We start from the raw sequence: 20,577 nt of genomic DNA on the forward strand, positions 1-20,577 counted from the left end.
CTCCAAAGTCGCTTCAGTTGGCTGTCGCTAGCATGGTGGTACAAGAAAGGCCCAACTATAATGCCACAGTGAGCAGTAAAACTCCTTTTTGATTACTTATTTAGATATAACCGATGTAAGACCCTGGTTTCGCTGCAGGCTGTGTTGGCTGTTGAGCCTAGATTCGCAGCTTGCTGTGATGTGTAGCACTTTCAAGGCTGGACACACAGAACCAACCTCGCAGTCGTTTTTGTGAAGCCCGTAGGAAGATGATGTGTGCCATGCGGAATGCCTTGTTTGGATTGATTCCATCGTCCATCTCTTTGATGTATGCTTTGAGGGTATCGAAGTCATAGTAGGACTTGGGAATCCAGACCGCGGCCGCATGAGGCGAGAGAATACGACTAAAATAAACGTGGGGGCGGGTAACGGGCATGGGGACCTGAGGAGCAAACCAATACGTCACATACTCTAGGCACCCACCCAATCATACATATAAGGAGCAGCATACCCCCCTCCCCCCCCATCACCCATCAGGTTGCTGGACAGGGCAACAATTCGACATGAAACTTGGCTTGCAACACGTGTAGTCCTGCCCCTTTGCCTTCACCAACAATTTGGCAGAAGATACAATCGGCACTCCACTAGTTTCGTGTCCTCGTTTTTGAAAGGTGAGAAAACAACGAATTTCCGGGGTTTGAACTTGGCCCTCAACTGCGGCCTCGACAACATGGCCACCAATAGCAACAAAGGCAAGACGCTTCTATCCCTCCTGTGTGGCGATGAGTGGGCCTGGGATCAGGGTCGGGTGTATAGTCTGAAGTTCCATGAGAATGGTACCGGCGAGGTGAGACTGGAGTGTTCATTCATCTATCTGCTCATCCTACCGAGGAGTATGTTGTTCCACAAAATATCGCCTAACTACCTGTCAGATTACGGCCTGCCAAGAGTTGGTCATATTCATTGCTGCAGAATTCGACTGGGAGCCCTCGGGTACCACGCCTTCCTTGGCACAGCCCCTCGAACCTGACCACGACAACGGAACCGAGTTTGATGTTCAGATAACGTTGACGAAACGTCGGATAGCCAAAATACCCGATCGGTATAAGATCAACGAGGAGAACCTGGAAGAGAGTGCTTTTCAGCCAAAGAAATACAGGCTGCGGTTGGAGCAGGGCATGTTCATGCCAAAGGAACCGCCAGCATGGCACCGGCTTCGTCTGGCGTTTAACCCGTCCCCATACCCCACCCTGGACCACTGGAAATGTAAGCGGGCCGCTGAGGCGATTCGATTCTGGGAAATGGACACATTCCATAGCCAAAAGGTGCCTTCGAGAGATGAGGGCGACGGCACTGCGGCGACGAAGGGAAGTTGACAGAGTCCCAACCCCTGCAAATTCATGTAGCAATCCGGGCAGCTACTTATGCACAGCCTCGGTAATTCATAGAATGAGAAGCGATGATTTTCCTTACTCTAGTAGAAACCCATACTTATCATATGACGAAACATGAAGCGTGCTCTTTGCGCCAAAAGGCGATATCCTCTAGACCCAGGGTTCTGTCTGCGAGACCTCAGTTTATGTAGGCAACGAGCAGGGACTTGCACTTACGAGGACATCGAGTTTCTTGATTCAATTTTCGTTGTTCAGTCTATCAAATCACCAGGAGGCCGAGTCATCAATGGGTGTTTGCATGCTCTTGGTACTGCTCCAGGCACAATTCCATAAGATTTGCCCGGCAGGTAATTGCGCAGAAATCGATCGATTAGTCGCGCTTTGCAAATGGTTCGGTGAGTCAGACTAACAAATCAACGGTGCCGTTGTTTGATGAAAAACATATTCCCGGTTCCATGCTAGCTTTGCTGTTGCTAGTGCCCGTCCGGCAAAGGGAACTTGCATGCTTTTCTCAGACGTTGACATCTTGGCCCACGCAACCTTCACTCCTTCCTTTCCGATGGAATACTGCTAATGGAGTTGCTTCATTCGGTAGCACTGACGTATTTTGTTCTCTCCACAGTTTTGAGCCCTCACCATTCCTCTTGCTGGTCTCGTCGACTTTCCTCCCCCTCTCTGGTCCTGCCTTTTGCCGTCTATTTTACCGTACACACTATTGTCAACCTTGTTGCTCTTATTGTCCCGTAGGCAGTATTCATGGATGGCACTAGACACAACCCTGACAGACCTCTCTGGTTTAACCTTTGCGCTAAGAAATCATCTCAATGGTTGCTCGGCTGGTGGCAGAGGACGGCGATTGTTCTCACCATCCGCTTTCCCCCAGCAAATTTTATCGTGGACATTCACCTCCAACAAAATCACAGACATCAAGGTACCTGGATTCGCAAACACAAAGATCAACTCAGCATGACTCTTCCACGCCCAGATCGTCCCGAACAACAACACTCGCAGAGCGAAGAGCAGGACGATCCGCTATTCTTCTACATGCCCGACGCGCAATGGGGCGAGTTCTGCCAGTGGTACAAGTCCAGCTTCACTGTCAGTAAAGAGGAAATATCCAAGCTTGTCGGACATACCGTGGACGAGCGGGGCCCTGTAGGGCTGATTACATTCAACTGCGCCGAACAGTTCATGATGTACTGTAAAGCTGCACGGTTCCGCGATACAGCCCGGCAGGCTCGCGTGCTTGCAACAGACAGTCCCAAGGAGCAAAAGCGGCTTGGAAAAGAAACAGTTGGGTTCACAGCGGAAAGCTGGGATCAGGTGAAGAGTGCTGTTGTTGAGGCGGGCAACATCGCAAAGTTTGGCCAAAACCCACACTTGGGACGGAAACTGCTGGATACAGGCAACCGATTGCTCTGTGAGGCCGCATCGCGCGACCGCGTCTGGGGCATCGGGTATACCGCAAAGCATGCCATGACTCAACGGAAGCATTGGGGGGAGAACCGGCTGGGCAAAGCATTGATAGCGACAAGGGACCATCTCCGAGAACAGGAGGCACGACAGCAACGCCCGTGGGAACATTGGGAGGACGTGGACGAATCTTAGCTTTCCTCGCCTGGCTGCACTAGCACACCAAAGGTAGTTCCCCTTGATTTCTTCCCTAGTCTAGGCCTTATCTACATGCACTGTCTCTTCTTTATCGAAGCAACTGCGTGTTTCCCCGTTGAAATCAGAATCGTCCCAAGGCCACAAATGGGTGGTTACTAAAAGCATTATTAACTGCCCTATATCTTTGATATTCTATGCATCTATCTACATCTTCTCCCTTCAACTTCTCTAGAATCAGTTGTTTAGCTACTAGAGAATGACAGCATTTAGGTTTTACTTCTACTGTTTCTACTAAGGTAGTATGATCAGACTCTACTTACTAGGAGTTCTTAGCGTTATTTCTATTATACATACTTAATTCGGAGCGAAAAGCAGAATTGAAAGTACTATGTTAATTAAAAAGCGCGGAACTCGCCCAAAAGGCCTACTTCTTCTAATCTACTATTCGGACAGAAGAGGAAAATTCAGCTCTTGATCGATGATGGTTGATCTACTTCCGGTCGCTCGCCCGAGTCTACCTATCACCAGCATCGTCTGTCTGAGTCACACCAACCCCGGCAACCCGTTCAGCCAGTTGTATTTGGGCCTCCATATCGCGCAGTTGGGCTTCACGAGCCAGCAGCTCTTGCCGCTTCTCTTCTATCTCCCTCTGAATCTTGATCTCGACTTCGCGCAAGTGCTGTTCGTCTTTCCGGAGCTGCTGTTCTTTCAGGCGCATCGACCGAGAAACCAGGTCTTCTGTAGACATGGGCGACCTCCTGGCGCAGTGAACCTGTTAGCCGCGACCAAATCTTCGAGAAAAGGAAACAGTGGGACGTACCCTCCGTCACCGTCATTGATGATATTCGAGAGCTTCTCAGTGCGGTAGTTCTCGTACAAGAAATCGTACGTGTTCTCTTTCAGGTCCAACAGGTGACTGTGTAACAGCGCTGATCGGACGGCCAGAAAGTCCGAGTGCTTTGGGTTATCAACCTCCACGATTCCCCAGGGGTATTGTCGGGCGCGGACTCTCCGGCCATGGATCTCAACGACTTCTTCACTGCCGACAATCGCGAACGGCATCATGCCCCGCAGCTCCGTGTTTTCTTCAATTGTCTCCTCGTCGTCTTCCTCGACATCGTAGGGGAAGTTGTATATGGGAATGCGGTAGTGCTCGATGTCCTCCATGATCAACTTTTTGGATTGCAATAGCTCGACGGAGGTGAGGGAATCGGCGCGGCCAATGACGGGAATGACGTTGACGCGCGGAGCGAGCCGCTTCATGAGCTCAATGTCGAGTTCGCGCAAGCTAGGAAGATGTTAGCGATCAAGGATAGCCCAACGAGACTGCCTATCAAGGCGTCGAAAGGGGGGGGGACTCAGTAGCTCAGTAAAACGGAAAACGCACCCGTGGCCTGTCGGCGTGATGAAGTAGAGCATGGCGTGGACCCTCTTGTCCTTGAAGCGAGGATTGCGTTTGATGCGCGTTTCCTCCGCGAAATGGTCGTCATACTGTCGTTCGAGATATTCGAGGATTTTGGAGAAGCTGCGATGGCGCTGTCAGTGATGCTCTTCGAACCTGCGTAGACATATGCCTGAACCAAGGGCGGGAAACTCCGACCTGGCCTCATTGTCAATGTCGTCTCCAAAACCAGGCGTATCAACGACGGTAAGGGAGACGCAGGTGTGCTCCTCGTCTAGCTCTACCTCTGGATCGCCGATCAAAGTTAACCTCGCGCCTACCAACATGCGAGGACTTGTGAATTTACCAGTGGTTATGTGCTTGATCTCTAGCCCGTGCTCTGCGTGGGCGCTGCTTGGTTCATCTGCGTCTTTGTGATCTAGGACCCTGCGGCCGCACAGCATGTTGACGAAGGTGGTTCTGCCTACAGGGGAGAGCCAGTCTAGTCAGCTTGTCCCAAGAATCCCGAGGTACGGGCACCCTACGAACCGGTTCCTGATGCCCCGCAGACCATGAGGGAGAACTGGATTCCCTTCTTGACATTCTTCTTTCGACGAATGATCTATGCGCAGAGTCGGGATCAGTCAAGATGAGCTCTCTCCTGCTTGCGATAGCCGGCTTTGAACTTGTCGCAACACTTCGGGAGCAAGAGGTTCGAGGGATGGAACACCACATACGGGGTTAGACATTGCGCACTATCATGTCTGGCTGACATGCAAGTCCACAAGAAGCACAGTAACGTAACAGATACCTGCAGAGCTGGCTTCCATACTCGTCGCGGTTTTCTCAAAGAAGGAGAGGGTAGGTTATATACGAGCGATGCAACATTGAATGTCATTGCGGCGGTGGGGCCTAGGCTTGCGCCAAGTGCTTGCCCCCTGCATAATTACCCAACTCTGATTGGCCAGCTCAAAGCATACCATATTTGGCTAGCGCGCATTTTGGCGGCATGCTTCAAACACAGTCGAACCGAACGCTATCGGCACCGCCTAAAAGGAGTTCGCTCTTCTCGGAACACGCAAACCGTGCTTGCGTCTCCCATAGCTCCGATAGACACCGTAGTTGCGCAAGCATCCATTCCCGTTGAGACTCTGGCACTGGCGAACAGCTGCAGGCAACAAAGAGGGTCCATATAAGTGAAAACCCCCCGGTGCTTGTGAGGCTGTTTCTCTTTGTCGTGGGCTGATCTGCTCTTGTCCCCTGGCGACGGCCTCTTTCCGAGGTAGGAAGTTTCATCTTGGACAAATCGTGCCCCAGGAGAAACGGGATGGTCGCGCATATGTCGTTGACCAACTCACGACTGCTGCTCTCGGTTCTCCCCACGTCCATGAACGGACCCGGTTCCATTGCGGCAGACAACCAAGAGGCTGTACGGATGATGACTGACTGCACAATCAGCCGTGATACTCGATAGAAGTTCCAGACGCGAGCAGTGTAGAGGTCTGTGTATCTGTGCACTTGAAGTGGAACAAATCGCGATCCTCCCACGCTGTCGATGTTCATGGCCGCCAAGTAGGACCAGGTTGCGGGGAGAGTGCACGACCACTCCGATAATTCTCGATCCAGAACACTGGCACTGCGAAACAAATCCTCAACATCGGGTTTTTCGGGGTCCCGCCGTTGTGTGAACAAGAAGTTGCTCCGGTACTGGATGTGAGAGATTTGGGCCGCTTTCCACACAAGATAATCTTCCGGGCTTTGGGTTGGAGACAGCGGCACATCTGTGTCGGAAAAAACTTCGTCAACCGGCCGACACATCTGCATCTGGCCCAAAACCTAACCCACTAGCCGTTAGAACCACGCTTACAGGTGCAAAACATAGGAAGCGCTCGTACCACATTCCTCCGGATGAACCTGAACATACTGCGTGACAGGGACGTGTGCACTCCCTTCGCATTGCGAAACTTCACTAAAGCGGCAGCTCCGTCGACATGGGCCCCCCATGCGGATGGTGTATTTGGATCCCCAAGCATGGTCTTGCACGGGCACTAGGTCAGCGTAGTCTGGGGCAGCGTGTTCTAGAGAATGATAGACTAACCTCATACCCGCTGAGGAGAAGAGTGGCATATAGCGTTTGGTCGTGTTCCAATTCCTCCGGATCTTGGATGGCTTTTCCAACGGCTCTGATGGCCTGGACATATCGTATCCTGGACACCAGCGCCGCCTCGTCTACCAACTTCCTAGAGGCAGCGTATGAAATTGCCTCCGTAGCCAAGCGCAAGGCAGAGTTAGGCCCGCTCCGAGCGTAAAGGTCTGGTAATTGCGAATGGAGGAAGCGTACAGGATCCGCGTGCGATAGATTGTCAAGTGTGGTGTGATAAAAGCGACACAAGACTACTTCTTCCAAAGACGGCGAAAGCCGTTCGAACGGAGACACACTAGTACCGTGCGACCATTTCGAGACCCCCGCAAGTAGTGGAGATTGCTGTGCATTTACTGCTAATGTACAGCCCGGAGGATGGCTGCGTAGGTGTCCTCGGCGGATCTTGACCTGCGTCCGGGCCGTCTCGTCACGGAACAAGAGAACCGATTGGTCTCGGTACCCAGGACATATCTTTTTAGTTCTCACGCAGCGTGAGCATGCGGGCTGTTTCTCGTCGCACTTTTTATTTGTCAGCTGTGCTCGACCGGCAGCACGACAGGCAGGGCGGGCTGCTGTCCTACCTTTTTATGCAGTTTCCTTGGCGTCCCAGCATTAGCAGCGAGGTCTGATAGGGGAAGTACAAAATGCAGCTGGAAGCGTACCTGCAGTTCTCGCACCCCCGACTTGGCTTCCCGCAGTACACCATTGAGATTCGTGAAGAGCCCGGCAGCGAGCGAGGACCGAAAGGCTAGAATCAGGGGGCGACGAAGTCTACTGAAGACTGGCCATCAGAGCCGACTCCGGTAAATCTCCGGCCGGACAGGCGCAATACAGATTACGCCAGGTACCTAGGTACTTCAATTGTAAAGCCGATGAGACCATCGGCCAATCAGATGTCTACGGATACTGAATGCGGCTTCACGTTCATGGTCCGTGAGCCACGGCCCACCTGATCCACCTCTGCTGTTCGCTCTAATTAGTGCTCAGCAGTTTTGACAGACAAGGAATGCCGATACTTTCTTCTCACAAGCCTATTTATCGGGGTTTCTTGACAACAGGTTAGGAGTAGTTGTCCTCCATCCATATACAGAAGCATATGTCCCAAGGGGGTTAGCGAAGGCATCGTGACCTTGCAAATAAAGTCATATGTGATTCAGAAGTTGGAGGCTATGTAAGCCAAGCTAGGGGACCAACACATTTAGGAGCTGTGACTTATGCAGCATACCTAGGTACCTATCTACCTACCTATTTTGTGGGGATGTCGGCACAGCTCTCCAGGACCGACGTCACGCGCTGAGTCAGCGGCCTGGTGACTCGGGAGCCGATCTCAACCGAAGCCAAGTTTTGCCGATTGGAATCTCTCGCAGAGGCAGCCAGCCGTCTTTTTTTAACGCCTGTAAAAAAGGGACGGACGATGAGCAGCAACGAACAATGACGCGACGTCGCGATGACGACACTGCACCTTACGACCCGTACACCGGCGTACTCCCCGTTCTCCCGCCCGGCACCGAGCTCTCGCTCCCGGACAAGGACCCGCGCAGCAACGCCGCGACAGCCGCCTCGGCCGCCGGCGTGCGCGCCCTGAGCGCCCAGGCCATCGCATTCTACTTCCGAGCCCCGGTCAAGGCCTTCTTCCGGACCCGCGTCGACTACCTCGCCTACGCCCGCAGTGTGCACCAGGCCCAGATCGACCTCCTCGCACAGGCTGCCGCGAGAGAGCCTTCCACCAGGCTGCGCGCGACCCTCCACCAGGCGTGGTTCTACCTGCGAGGCACCACCCCGGGCGTGCTCACCTCGGCGGTGAAACAGCATGGCTGGAGCGTCCTGCCGAACCAGGTTCTCCCGCCGCTCATCGCAAACGTAGGTGTCGGCGCTGTCCTGTACACCAGTTACCTCACCATCCTCGGCAATCTGCACGAGGAGAGCGGGAAGGCAAGAAAGACCGTCTATCCACCACCGCACCCGACGCAGACCTTCACTGCGGGCCTCCTCGCCGGAAGCCTCCAGAGTTTTATCGCAGCGCCTTTGGACGCCATCCAGGCCCGGTATGACCACCGCGATCTCATCACCACCGAAGGCGGGAAGCCGAGGAGCATGTGGGCCTTCAGCGCTGAGAAGCTGAGAGAGATTGGTGCGCGCGGCATATTCGCCGGCTGGGGCCTGTCCCTCATGAAGGACAGCTTTGGCGCCGCGATATTCTTCAGCGTCTTCGAGTACGTCAAGGCCCAGGGGTACTACCGCTTCGTGTCCTGGTACTACGGCGGGCTGGAGGAACACATCGTCGACTTCCTCGCCCAGAAGCGGCCGCCCAAGAAACACAAGCTGGACGAAGACGACAGACAGCCGCTTATTATCCGACCTCATTACGCCATCGAGCCCTTGTTCCTACTGCTCGGCGGCCTGAGCGCCTCGTTCGCTCAACAGGTTGTTCTCCACCCGTTGACGCATGTGCAAGTCGAGCACTGGGACCGTCTCGAAGGGCTGGACGCCAAGGCGGCCAAGCTGAAAGCACTCCGAGGCGCGGACCCGAGCCAACGAAGCGACGGCTGGAGGATGTTCCGGGCTTACTACCGAGCCTACAAGGAGACGTGGTCGGAGTGCTGTGCCGAGGCTGCCAAGGAAGGGTTGGGCGTGAGGAAGTGGCTTTGGCGCGGTTTCTGGTGGAACACGATCCGCCAGGTCCCCAGCACGAGCGCTGGGCTGATCATTTTCGAGCTGGTTCGACGCAAGTACGGCCTAGGCAACGAGGAGGTCCGCATCGAAGGGGACGGCTATGATATCCTACTCAACTAGAAGCATTTGGCGGGGCGTGTGGGCGTTTAGAGACGGGATCTTGACGGTCTCGATTGCGTTTTGGCATATTGTACAACATAGATATCAAGAAACTTCCTCTTCCCTTCCAGACGGTTACAAAGTCCGATGTCGGACTGATTCGATGGTGGCTTACGCGCGGTTGTGCCACATGCATGTCGGTTATCGTTTTCCTCAAATCTCAACGCGGGCCGCCGCCGATGGGGGCAATAGGATTCTAATATTTGGGACGAATCCTGGGGAAGTGGAGAAGAAACGCGACAATGACGTCGTCGTGGCACACGCGGCTCTTACGACTTTCAAAGTTTCGAACTAGAAAAACAATTGTTTCCTCCTCCTCCTCCACCTCCTGGTATCCTATTCTAAGAACAGTCTGATCTTCATAAGACCGTTGGTGGAAAATAAATTGAAAAACTCGTAAACATGGCCAACATCCCAGAGTCAGACAATATCGTGCGCGTCAAGCTGATTGACACGACGACCGCCATGGTCGGCACGGCCGAGTCCTTCGTGCAGCCGGTCGTGCAGGGGCACGAAGTCATCAACTTCTGCTCATTAGCGTTCCTCCTCGAGAACGAAACGCTCGGGAAGAGGGCCATGTTCGACCTCGGAGTCCGCAAAGACTACTGGAACCTGCCAAAGGCCGCTCAACAAGGGGTCCTGGGACCCGACAGCGTCATCTTCGGCATGAGTGTCGAAAAGGGCGTCGATGAGGTCTTGAGAGACGGCGGCGTCGACCCTGAGTCTATTGGTGAGGACCTTTTTTTTCTTGTTTTTTTTCTTGGAACAACCGTATCTCTTTCTGCGTCGCCTTTTGCTGACTCGATGACACCCAAGACTACTGCATTTGGTCTCACGCACATTTCGACCACCGCGGCGATGTGTCTGTTTTCCCCAAGTCGACGACCTTGGTTACTGGCCCTGGGTATTTTTCATCAAAGGGCAGGCCGGGCGGACGAGATGATCCGCAGGCAGCCCCCGAGTTCGAAGGTCGGGTGCTCAAAGAGGCAGAATTCGACGGTGGTCTCACAGTGGGCAAGTTCAAGGCCCAAGACTTCTTTGGCGACGGTTCCTTTTATCTCCTGGAAGCCCCCGGACACCAACCAGAGCACATCTGCGCTCTTGCGAGGACCACGCCCTCCTCGTCTCCCAGTGGAGCGACCTTTGTCTTCCTCGGCGGCGACATTTGCCACTTCGCGGGCGTCTTCCGGCCGACTGCGGACACCCCGCTCCCTGAAGGCATCCCCGCCTCGGCCATCACGAGACGTTCGGACTGGTCCTCCAAGGCAGCGTGCCCGTGCTCCTACTTCACACCTCATCACCCCAACGCCAAGGACGAGGACTCGGCCAGGACCACGCCGTGGTACCAGCTGCCCCGCAGCGGGGAGCACCCGGTCTACGCGGACATCGACCTGGCCGCGGACTCGGTGTCCAAAATGCGGGAGCTCGACATCAAGGACAACATCATGGTTTGCATCGCGCACGATGCGAGCCTGCTGGACGTGCTGCCCGTGTTCAACAGAGAGCCGAGAAGAGACATCAACGATTGGAAGAAGGAAGGGTGGAAGGAGACGACGTACTGGAGCTGGTTGAACGAGGTCGCCGTGGAGGGCAAGACGCCCCGGCCGCCGGTCGTGGAAGGGTTTTGGAGGGATGGGAAGAAGTGGGATTATGCTTCACATCTGAAAAGCCTCGGTTGAGGTTGCAATAAAGGCAGCAGCTGCGAAAGACACGCCAAGCAGCCTGATCTGAAAAAAGAAAAAAAAAAAGAATTCAAGGTATCGTCTTGTGCATGAGGGGCCATTTCCATTACATCCTCATCCCCTTGGAGTGATCCTGACAGAATCGAAGACGATGAATTTAGGCTCAGAAGAGATCTGACTCGTTCCAGGTATGTGCTGCATTTCGAGTAAGTTTCTCAAGGTCCCAGGACATTTTGTCTGCTACTCGGGCATAAAGAACCCCCCACAATAACTACATTTTCATACTGTCACAGGGCAATGTGACCATCTTCAGCCAGCCACTCGGAGTAACGATTGATGGTAGAGCAACACTATGGTTGCCCTAGAGAATGTTGCGGAATGTGGGTTGCGCGAATATGGTTGATAGATCTATTTCCGTCAAATTAGAGGAATACGGGCGGTGTCAACATCAAGCTCACCCTACCCAGAGCAGACATAAATTAAGCTCCCTCTACTCCTGCTTCTTATTGGCCACTGACTGGCTTCGTAACAGACGTGTTGCTTTGCGGCCTCACTCGTTCCCTTGATTGGCAGTGCCGCTCGGAATTGACCCACTTCGTGATCGGCGCGATCCCGGCTTGTCCTTCGGAGACGCCCCATAACTATGCCCCCTTCCAGTAGAGCAACAGACTACGGAGCAAAGTGGAACCCGGCATGGCCGTTGAACGGCATCATCCATCATCAAAGCCTAGACTATGAACAAGTGTTGCTGACCTATGGGAATGGTCGAGAAGCTGGCGCCCACAACCCGTTAATCGACCCAGTCCCGGCTCACAGACCAGGCCGCCGAGTGCTGTGCGTGCTTTACGAGGTTGGGCACACATCTAAGGGTCTAGTCGCTACATGCGCGCTCCCAAGTCTTTAGAAGCGTGTCGGTTTGCCACTGGAGAACTGTTATTGTTTCGATTTGGAAATCACCAGTTACTCAAGGTGACATGCCCGAGAACCTTGTCCGTTTGTTTCCTGAGTAAAAAGGACGCGAGGAATGCAAAACTGGCTACACAGGCGGATTCTCCTCTGGACTTGAGCGATGGGTCTAGATGATGCCTCATATCATGCTGGAAACAGATCTATCTTGAACAGGGGATACGCGTCACACATAAAGAAGTTTCACTACTTTCAAAGATCATCTAAGGCTGTTGTGACGCGGCAATTGCCGTGGTAAGGGTAGGAGGGTGTATATGGGATGAACCAGGAAACATTTCCAAGCATTGGGGGTTGTTACTCCACATGAACAAGGTTCATTCAGACCACCAGCCCTACCGCAGCATTCATACATCGGTACTCATAGTAGAGCAAGTTAGTCGACTGTGGACCCAGTTTGCTGCCCCCCCATCCTGCGCAATAGCGCACTGGGGTTGATGCGAGAGTCCCGGTTCCCGTTTACGCACTGCGCCCCCGCGCTATGAGGCGTACAACTCAACCGGACCGCATGTGGAGCAATCTGCCACTCTTCCGGTATGTGGTTACACCGTGGTCGAGGGTTTGGCGAGAGTGGGTGACGAAGTCATTTATGGCTGCTGAGGATATAAATCCTACATCCCCGATCGCTCTTCTCTCACAACCAACAAGAACCGCAACAATCCATTGCTGTCTCTCTCTCTCTCTCTCTCTCTCTCTCTCTTCACTCACTTCTTTCAATCTTTCATCCAATACAAGCACAATTTTCAGTACCTATGTCTCGTTACTCCAAAGCGGCTCTCCGCGCGCTGGCGGCCAGAGCCACCACGTCTTCCCTGGCGGATGTTTGCACAGTCGAGAACGTCCAAAACGCCCTGCCCTCCAATGGCACTCTTCTCGGGATCGACCTTCTTCCATCGACCGTCACGGCCAGCCCGGTTTACAACGCCACCACTGGCGGAGGCATGATGGGCGGCAGCAGCTCCGGCACGACTTACACCTACTGCAACGTCACGGTCCACTACACCCACACCGGCAAGGGTGACACGGTCGTTGTCAAGTACGCGCTTCCGAGCCCCACTGACTTCAAGAGCCGATTTTACGTCGCCGGCGGGGGCGGTTTCTCTCTATCCAGCGATGCCACCGGCGGCCTGTCGTACGGCGCCGCCGGGGGTGCCTCCGACGCCGGCTACGACGCCTTCAGCAACAGCTACGACGAGGTTGTCCTCTACGGCAACGGCTCCATCAACTGGGACGCCACCCACATGTTCGGCTACCAGGCCCTGGGCGAGATGACCCAGGTCGGCAAGGCCCTCACCAAGGGCTTCTACAGCATGGGCGCCGACGACAAGGTCTACACCTACTACGAGGGCTGCTCCGACGGTGGCCGCGAGGGCATGAGCCAGGTCCAGCGCTGGGGCGAGGAGTACGACGGCGTCATCGCGGGCGCTCCCGCTTTCCGCTTCGCCCAGCAGCAGGTCCTCCACGTTTACTCGTCCGCCGTCGAGCATACCCAGGACTACTACCCGCCCCCCTGCGAGCTGGCCAAGATCGTCAACGCCACCATCGCCGCCTGCGACGGGCTCGACGGGCGAACCGACGGCGTCGTCTCCCGCACCGATCTCTGCAAGCTCCAGTTCGACCTGAAGTCCGTTGTTGGCGAGCCCTACTACTGCGCCGAGAAGAACAGCACCTCGCTCGGTTTCGGGTTCAACAAGAGACAGGCCCAGGGCAGCACGACCAGCTACCAGCCCGCCCAGAACGGCACCGTCTCCGAGCAGGGAGTCGCCGTCGCCCAGGCCATCTACGACGGCGTCTTCAACTCCGAGGGCCAGCGCGCCTACCTGTCGTGGCAGATCGGCTCCGAGCTCGGGGACGCTTCCACGACGTACAACTCCGAGACGGATGCCTGGGAGCTGAGCATCCCCTCGACCGGCGGCGAGTACGTCACCAAGTTCGTCCAGCTCCTCGACCTCGACAACCTGTCGGACCTGAACAACGTCACCTACGACACGCTCGTCGACTGGATGAACATCGGCATGATCCGCTACACGGACACCCTCCAGACCACGCTGCCGGACCTGACCCCCTTCCAGGCCTCGGGCGGCAAGCTCCTCCACTACCACGGCGAGTCGGACTCCAGCATCCCCGCCGCGTCCTCCGTCCACTACTGGCAGTCCGTCCGCTCCGTCATGTACCCCAACGCGTCCGACGCGGAGGCCCTCGAGTCCCTCGCGGACTGGTACCAGTTCTACCTGGTCCCCGGCGCCGGCCACTGCGGCACCAACAGCCTCCAGCCGGGCCCGTACCCGCTGAGCAACATGGCCACCATGATCGACTGGGTCGAGGGCGGCAACAAGCCCAGCCGGCTCAACGCCACCGTCTCCTCCTCCACCAACGTCAATGCCGGCGAGACGCAGATGCTCTGCCAGTGGCCCACGCGTCCCCTCTGGCGCGGCAACAGCTCCGACTTTGACTGCGTCAACGACGAGAAGTCGATCGACAGCTGGACCTACACCTTCCCTGCCTTCAAGATCCCCGTTTACTAGGTGTGTTAGTATCTCATGTAGGGGCAAATGACCCGACGTTCCATAGAAAGCTTTTGAAGTAGAGTTTCGTTCCAAGTACAACACTTTGTCCTCCAGATGTATTTGTATTGCTTTGGTCATGTATTACCAACTTTGACATAGGTTTCATTTCTTAAACATGTAGATAGTCTCAATGAAAGGCTCTCATACGGAAATCATATCCCGCTACTCGGGGCTATTGACAGTCTTCCAAATTCGCAAAAGATAGTTTGTGGACATCAATCCCCCCCCAAACGGGGTTGATACTTTGAAGACGCTCTCAGAGCACTGTGATCCTGTCGCCACCTCCTTTGATTCCTTTTCCACTGCCGTCAATGCTCTTCTCAATGTTCTTCTTCTCTGCAGCAGAGTTCTCGGTTTTCTTGAAGTCGCCCTCAAGCGGGGTCGTCACGCCGCTGCCATGACGACTGCTCGTCTCCTCATCCGCCGAGCCGGCTTTCTGTCTCCTGTCCCTCTTCAGGTAGTAGTGCATGACCCAAGTGAAGACGATCAAAGCGATGGCACAACCCAGACAAAACGAATATCCTTTCCTGAACCGGGGAGCCTCCACCGTAGGGAAGGTGAGAAGGGGCGTCCAGGCCGTCGAGCTCTGCGAGAGCAGGTTGATGAGCACGAGTGTGAAGCTACGTTCCTCGGGGCTGTCGCGCAAAAGGTTGTTGACCCAGCCGTGGAAGACGGAAGACAGGGCGTTGGACCAATACATGGTTGCGAACCCGAACCACAGCCCGCCTTCGGGGACGGTCCACGCGGTCAAGAAGATGAGGCCGAGCGCGTTGAGAGCCGAGCAGACGGTGATGGCCCAGGCCGGTCCGAGGAACATGTCCGAGGCGAAGCAGGCGATGAGGGTGTAGGCTATGCCGAGGGCGGGGGCGATGGTCCCCATCTCGTTGACCTTGGCGGCGCTGTAGCGCCCGAGGCTCTTGATCCAGAGCAGGTAGGAGCCGGTGTTCTTGTGGATGCCGGCGTTCCAGAAGAGGACGTCGGTCGTGATGACGAGCCAGAAGCGGAAGCCGAGCAGGGTCCGTTTGATGTGGCCGAACTTCATCTTGCCGTGCAGCACGTGGCCGTGCTTCTCGAGACGCTCACGCGCGGTCTCAATGTCCTTGCTGTTGACGCAAAATCTGTTGGGCTGGTCGACGGTGCCCGGGATGACGAAGAAGCCGAAGATGCCGACGGGGATGGTGATTATGGCGCAGATGATGTACATCCATCGCCAGCCCTCCAGGCCTGTTGGTGCGAGGTCAGTCGAGAGATAGCGCGTCTCTCGGTATTGTTAGTATGGGGTGCATGGTGAACGTACCATGAACGCCTTCTAGAGATCTCGATGCGCCGGCTTGGATGAGGCCAGCGGTCAGAGTGCCGGCGGCCAGACCGGTGTAGAAGATACCTCCGCGGCGGGCAATTTCGTGGCCTCGATACCAAGAGCCTGGGGCTTGTTTTTAGCAGACGGTCGATGTGATGTTCAGAGAGAGAGAGAGAGAGAGAGAGAGAGAGAGACAGCGTACCAAATACGTAGTGCATCGCCGGGAAGAAAGCAGCCTCGAACCAGCCGACCATGAATCTGTACGCAGCCAACTCGGCATAGGAGTTGACTCGGTACTGAAGGAGCGTGAAGATACCCCACATGATGTCGCAGATCGGGATGAGGTATTGGATTGGGACATATGTCATGATGAACCTTGGATCCTGAATCAGCCATGCGGCGGCAAGACATCACAACAAACGAGCTTTGGTCTCACAGAAAGGGGATCTGGCCAAGCACCGATCCTAGAGTGAACAGAGTCTGGAGCTGGACGAGTTCGTTGCCGTAGAAGCCGAGATCTTCCTTCAGGCCGGCGACGTAGGCGTTGTTCAGGTTCGATTGGTCGACATATTTGACCCAATAACCTTCAGGAAGAGAACATCAGCTGGAGGGATTCCACGTTGGTGTCGCGGCCGGGGTCGAAGCATACCGAGGACCGAGTAGGGCACCAAGAGGAGGTCAATCTTGGTGATCAGGCGCCTCTCTTCCTTTGTGTCGTCGGGAGAAAACCATCTCCATTCCCACCACTTATCCCTCGGGACGGATTCCTTGAGCGCAGACGCCATACTTCCAAGCGACTCGACAGGTATCGAGACAGACTTCCGGTGGCTGCGACGGTCACATAGTACACGAGGGTCTCTGCACCTTATATGGCGCACAGGACAGATCCCGGGAATCCTAGTATCGGGACGTTGTCCGCCATTGCGCAATGTTTTGTATGGGTCAACATTCAAGAGCCAAGACCAGTGTACCGGCAAGTGGCCTCGCAACGAGTGTCGGCGCATGGTCGACTCGGGGATAAGGGCGTTCGAGACGGCCAAGACAGTCAAAGGCAGGGGGAAGAGAGGCATCTGCGGAGTTGGAAGCATGCGATATCGGTACAAATAGACAGTAACCAGATGCGGAGGAGGACGAATCGGTTGGCTCGAGTGTGCCGGTCGGCTACCCTCGACGACAGGGTGAAGCAATGATGTGCTGGAACTCCACAATGGTGATATGCAACCTTGCTTTAACGTCTTGAGACATTTTGATTTCATTCGACGAACAATTTCCGGACGGAGCAAGAGGCGGGAAGGGCAGACGGAGAGTGTAAGGGAGTTTTGAAGAAGACCGATGCCGCGTTTGATCTCTTTGGCAACACATTGACCGTGGTGTGTGATAAATTACTGCGAAGACACCCCATCCGACTATCTCAGCTCTGTACTGTCCAATGACCGACTGACGCACACGGGCGGCACAGTCACGACCTCGGTGGCGTTCATCTTGCCGCCCCTGAAGGCGTATGTAAAGGTCCATCCGGATCCCGCTCCCCCGTGCTCCCCCTTGTTGTTGACGACCACAATCCCGCTCGCCACGGCGGGGTACTTCCGCACCATGCGCACCACGGCGTCCCTCGCGGCCTCCTGCGGGCTCATGCCCCGTCTCATGCTCTCGACGGCCTGGTAGCAGGGCAAGAACCGCATCATGATGTCGCCGTCGCCCGTCGCGCCGCAGGCGCCGACGTCCCCATCGACGTAGGAGCCGGACCCGGTGATGGGGCCGTCGCCGACGCGCCCGGGCACCTTGAAGGAAGCGCCGTTGGTCGAGGTGCCGGCCGCCATGACGCCACTGGCGTCCAGTGCCATCATGGAGATGGTGTCGTGGGATGCCTGGGCCGAGTTCGGGGCGATGAGGTCAAAGTACCCGGCGGCGCCCGAGTCGAGCTCGACGGGCGTGTACGGCCCGCAGGACGACTTGGGGTCGGGCGTGACGTTCTGCCTGTAGTTGGACTGGCAATTGCTGCGGCGCCACTCGGCGCAGCGGGCGGCCGAGGCCTCAGTGGTGAGGTTCTCGGCCGGGAAGCCGTTCTCGACGGCGAAGTCGGTGGCCAGGTCGCCGGCGAGCATGGTGTGGGAGGTGTACTCGAGCACGTGGCGGGCGACGCCGATGGCGTTCTTGACGCGGCGGAGGCCGGCGACGGAGCCGGACTTCATGGTGACGCCGTCCATGATCATGGCGTCGAGGGTGGTCTCGCAGCGCTCGTCGGGCGAGCCGCCGAAGCCGACGCTGCCGTCGCACTGGTTGGCCTCGCAGGTGGCGCAGCCGATCTCGACGGCGTCGAGGGCCGATGCGCCCGGCCTGACGAGGGCCTGGTAAGCGGCGTCGGTGGCGGCGGTGAAGGGGCCGCCCCACGTGTTGATGACCATGGGGAGGCCCGGGGAAGGGTGAGATTCGGCGAGGGCGCGGCCGGCGAGGAGGAGGGAGAGGAGGAGGAGCCGGGCGGAGCGGGGGCCGAGATCCGGCATGATGGGCCGCTGCGGTTTTCGGAGGTGTGACAGGTTGAGGGGAGGGGGGATGATGGATGGATCAAGGATAAGAGAGGAGATTGGGCACGCCGAGATCCTTGGCAGCTCTTGTGTAAAGAACGAGTGGCGATGGCGTGAGAGAGAGAGAGAAAGAGCAGAGATGGAACTGGTCGTCGGTTGGACTGCGGAATGAGTCTTTAATACTAGAGAGAGAGAGAGAGAGTGTGTGTGTGTGTGTGTGTGAGAGAGGGCGAGCATGGTTTGTTGTTTACTTAACTTTACCCCGCGCGATAGGCTGGTTGATCTGCTCCCGATAAACAGGCGTCTGAGATAATGATTGTAATTTTAAACACCACGTTGCTTTCGGGGGCTGCCAAGCCACAGGTTGATCCTGCGCGTCTATCAACCTTCCTGTCTGAGCATCGAGACAAGGTGTTGAGTGAGAGCCGAAGTCTTGGATGACATAGACAAACCCCTGCCTCTTGTATCCGTACTTGGGGGGGCCAATTGAAGTTAATAAATGTCTAAATACATGCAGCTCGACATCACACATTCCGTTGACCTGGGTTGCTTGCTGGAATTTATGACCAGCAATTCTCAAAGATTTATTTTTTTCCAAACATTGAACGCTACTTCAACCAGTTCAGCAGCCTACGAGAGTTCTCCAGAACTCTTGACTCTCACAACACCTCGTCGCAGAACTCTCCAACCGCATCGAGCACACGCCGGATGTGCTCTTCCCCGTGCGTGAGGTTCAAGGCGAGGAACCCCCGACGACCGACGTATATCCTCTTCCCGAGCAAGTAAAAGAAGAAGAGGTCCCGCAGCGTGTCGGCCGATGGTCCATTGAAGTGCACGCCGATGACGCTCCCGAAGCCGGTGAGCGTGATGACCTGGGACGCGTCCCTGGACGCGAAAGCCGCGGCGAGCCCGCGGCGGAGCCTGTCGCCCAGCGCGTTGTTCCTCTCGAGGGCCGCCCTCGACAGCAGCTTCGTCGCCGCGACGCCTGCCGTCATGGAGAAGACGTTGTTGTTCCACGTCCCCGAGTGGAAGAGGCTGCGCGGCGACTGCGGGTCGTACAGCGCCATGATCTCCCCGCGGCCGCCGAACGCGCCGAACGAGAAGCCCCCGCCAAAGTGCTTCCCGATGGTGGTCATGTCGGGCGTGATGCCCAGGTGCTCCTGCAGGCCGCCGTAGTGCAGCCTCGACGTGATGACCTCGTCGAAGACGAGGACGGCGCCGATCCGCGTTGCCTCGTCCCTGAGGAACTGGAGGAACTCTGCGTCTCCTGCGATCATGCCGGCCGCGCCTTGCATCGGCTCCACGATGATGACCCCGATGTCGTGCGTGATCTTGGGCCGAGTGAACTCGACGTCGTTGTATCGGCCGTAGACGAATTCATGAGGCAGAATGAGCGGGTTTCCCTGCGAGAAAGAAAGCGTGCCGCCATGATACCCATTCTCGAAAACTAGAACCTGCCCAACCGCTCATCACGATTTCACGAGTCAGCCAATACTCCCAACGGCCTCGCATCATGTGTGTGTGTTTGTGTGAGTGTGTTGCCAAACCTTCTTCCGCCCGTTAAAGTGCAGAGCCGTGGCTATCGCCATCGTGTTCGCCTCAGTCCCCGAATTGCAGAATCGGATGGCGTCGACGCTGGGGAACCTCTCGACGAGCATCGCCCCCAGTTCGCCCTCCATGGGAGTCGGCCCGCCCAGCGTGAAGCCCGACTTCGTGACGCTCTCGACGGCGGCGATGATGTCCGGGTGCGAGTGGCCAAACATGCCGGCGCAGTACTCGGACACAAAGTCGAGATACTCGTGGCCGTCGACCGATGTCAGATGGCAGCCGTGGCCGCCCGAGAAGGCCAACGGGAAGGGTTGGTAATAGAGAACGGATCTCGTCGTCCCGCCTGGCAGCGACCCGGACGCGCTCTTGTTGACCTGGCCGGACCCTGGGTTCTCGGCAACATATCTATCGACGCATGCCTTGAGTTGCTGCTCAATCTTAACCGCTGGCTCGTCCGCTCCGACAGGTCTGTTATGTTCCGTGGTCATTTTTATTTATTTTGTTTTGGCGTTCAGTTCAAAAACTTGCTCTGAGATGGAAACTCGCTGTCCCTGTTCCGAGTGACTGGACTCTTTTGTTTTCAAGTTGACAATGGATGGGTCATGACCCATGACGGATTGCCCGATGCTACAGTGCTATCAGTTGTTACTCA

General features: G+C 55.9%; 10 protein-coding genes across 10 annotated transcripts; 5 read left to right on the top strand and 5 right to left on the bottom strand.

Annotated features, from left to right (window-relative positions):
* The first annotated feature begins 519 nt into the window (after window positions 1–519).
* Window positions 520–1,451, top strand: CDEST_05435 (uncharacterized protein). The gene is made up of 2 exons (XM_062921594.1): window positions 520–826; window positions 912–1,451. Exons 1-2 carry the CDS (start codon window positions 710–712, stop codon window positions 1,353–1,355), a joined length of 561 nt encoding a protein of 186 aa, XP_062777645.1. The 5' UTR covers window positions 520–709; the 3' UTR covers window positions 1,356–1,451.
* An 888-nt stretch (window positions 1,452–2,339) lies between these two features.
* Window positions 2,340–2,981, top strand: CDEST_05436 (Putative YbiA-like superfamily protein; the record flags this gene model as incomplete). The annotated part of the gene is made up of 1 exon (XM_062921595.1): window positions 2,340–2,981. The coding sequence occupies one exon, from the start codon at window positions 2,340–2,342 to the stop codon at window positions 2,979–2,981; it is 642 nt and encodes a 213-aa protein (XP_062777646.1).
* A 517-nt stretch (window positions 2,982–3,498) lies between these two features.
* On the bottom strand, window positions 3,499–5,114 carry CDEST_05437 (Putative septin, P-loop containing nucleoside triphosphate hydrolase; the record flags this gene model as incomplete). Its single annotated transcript, XM_062921596.1, has 6 exons — window positions 3,499–3,742; window positions 3,805–4,272; window positions 4,372–4,509; window positions 4,585–4,849; window positions 4,915–4,987; window positions 5,103–5,114. 6 exons carry the CDS (start codon window positions 5,112–5,114, stop codon window positions 3,499–3,501), a joined length of 1,200 nt encoding a protein of 399 aa, XP_062777647.1.
* Window positions 5,115–5,193: 79 nt separating this feature from the next.
* CDEST_05438 (Putative zn(2)Cys(6) fungal-type DNA-binding domain, fungal transcription factor) lies at window positions 5,194–7,233 on the bottom strand. The gene is made up of 5 exons (XM_062921597.1): window positions 7,171–7,233; window positions 7,090–7,105; window positions 6,464–7,027; window positions 6,261–6,401; window positions 5,194–6,201 (listed from the first exon to the last, which is right to left on the bottom strand). Exons 1-5 carry the CDS (start codon window positions 7,212–7,214, stop codon window positions 5,380–5,382), a joined length of 1,587 nt encoding a protein of 528 aa, XP_062777648.1. The 5' UTR covers window positions 7,215–7,233; the 3' UTR covers window positions 5,194–5,379.
* A 652-nt stretch (window positions 7,234–7,885) lies between these two features.
* On the top strand, window positions 7,886–9,413 carry CDEST_05439 (Putative mitochondrial carrier domain superfamily). Its single transcript, XM_062921598.1, has one exon. The coding sequence runs from the start codon at window positions 7,940–7,942 to the stop codon at window positions 9,299–9,301; it is 1,362 nt and encodes a 453-aa protein (XP_062777649.1). The 5' UTR covers window positions 7,886–7,939; the 3' UTR covers window positions 9,302–9,413.
* Window positions 9,414–9,615: 202 nt separating this feature from the next.
* Window positions 9,616–11,019, top strand: CDEST_05440 (Putative metallo-beta-lactamase, ribonuclease Z/Hydroxyacylglutathione hydrolase; the record flags this gene model as incomplete). Its single annotated transcript, XM_062921599.1, has 2 exons — window positions 9,616–10,070; window positions 10,157–11,019. The coding sequence occupies exons 1-2, from the start codon at window positions 9,743–9,745 to the stop codon at window positions 11,017–11,019; spliced, it is 1,191 nt and encodes a 396-aa protein (XP_062777650.1). The 5' UTR covers window positions 9,616–9,742.
* Window positions 11,020–12,737: 1,718 nt separating this feature from the next.
* Window positions 12,738–14,510, top strand: CDEST_05441 (Putative tannase/feruloyl esterase, alpha/Beta hydrolase; the record flags this gene model as incomplete). Its single annotated transcript, XM_062921600.1, has 1 exon — window positions 12,738–14,510. One exon carries the CDS (start codon window positions 12,738–12,740, stop codon window positions 14,508–14,510), a length of 1,773 nt encoding a protein of 590 aa, XP_062777651.1.
* Window positions 14,511–14,808: 298 nt separating this feature from the next.
* On the bottom strand, window positions 14,809–16,637 carry CDEST_05442 (Putative major facilitator superfamily, MFS transporter superfamily; the record flags this gene model as incomplete). The annotated part of the gene is made up of 5 exons (XM_062921601.1): window positions 14,809–15,776; window positions 15,850–15,975; window positions 16,055–16,227; window positions 16,289–16,436; window positions 16,502–16,637. The coding sequence occupies 5 exons, from the start codon at window positions 16,635–16,637 to the stop codon at window positions 14,809–14,811; spliced, it is 1,551 nt and encodes a 516-aa protein (XP_062777652.1).
* Window positions 16,638–17,258: 621 nt separating this feature from the next.
* Window positions 17,259–18,356, bottom strand: CDEST_05443 (Putative peptidase T2, asparaginase 2, nucleophile aminohydrolase; the record flags this gene model as incomplete). Its single annotated transcript, XM_062921602.1, has 1 exon — window positions 17,259–18,356. The coding sequence occupies one exon, from the start codon at window positions 18,354–18,356 to the stop codon at window positions 17,259–17,261; it is 1,098 nt and encodes a 365-aa protein (XP_062777653.1).
* Window positions 18,357–18,819: 463 nt separating this feature from the next.
* On the bottom strand, window positions 18,820–20,528 carry CDEST_05444 (Putative aminotransferase class-III, pyridoxal phosphate-dependent transferase, major). Its single transcript, XM_062921603.1, has 2 exons — window positions 19,925–20,528; window positions 18,820–19,831 (listed from the first exon to the last, which is right to left on the bottom strand). Exons 1-2 carry the CDS (start codon window positions 20,411–20,413, stop codon window positions 19,037–19,039), a joined length of 1,284 nt encoding a protein of 427 aa, XP_062777654.1. The 5' UTR covers window positions 20,414–20,528; the 3' UTR covers window positions 18,820–19,036.
* Between the last annotated feature and the right edge of the window lie 49 nt (window positions 20,529–20,577).

This window comes from Colletotrichum destructivum, chromosome 3 (assembly GCF_034447905.1).
Source record: "Colletotrichum destructivum chromosome 3, complete sequence".
Lineage (NCBI taxonomy): Eukaryota > Fungi > Ascomycota > Sordariomycetes > Glomerellales > Glomerellaceae > Colletotrichum > Colletotrichum destructivum.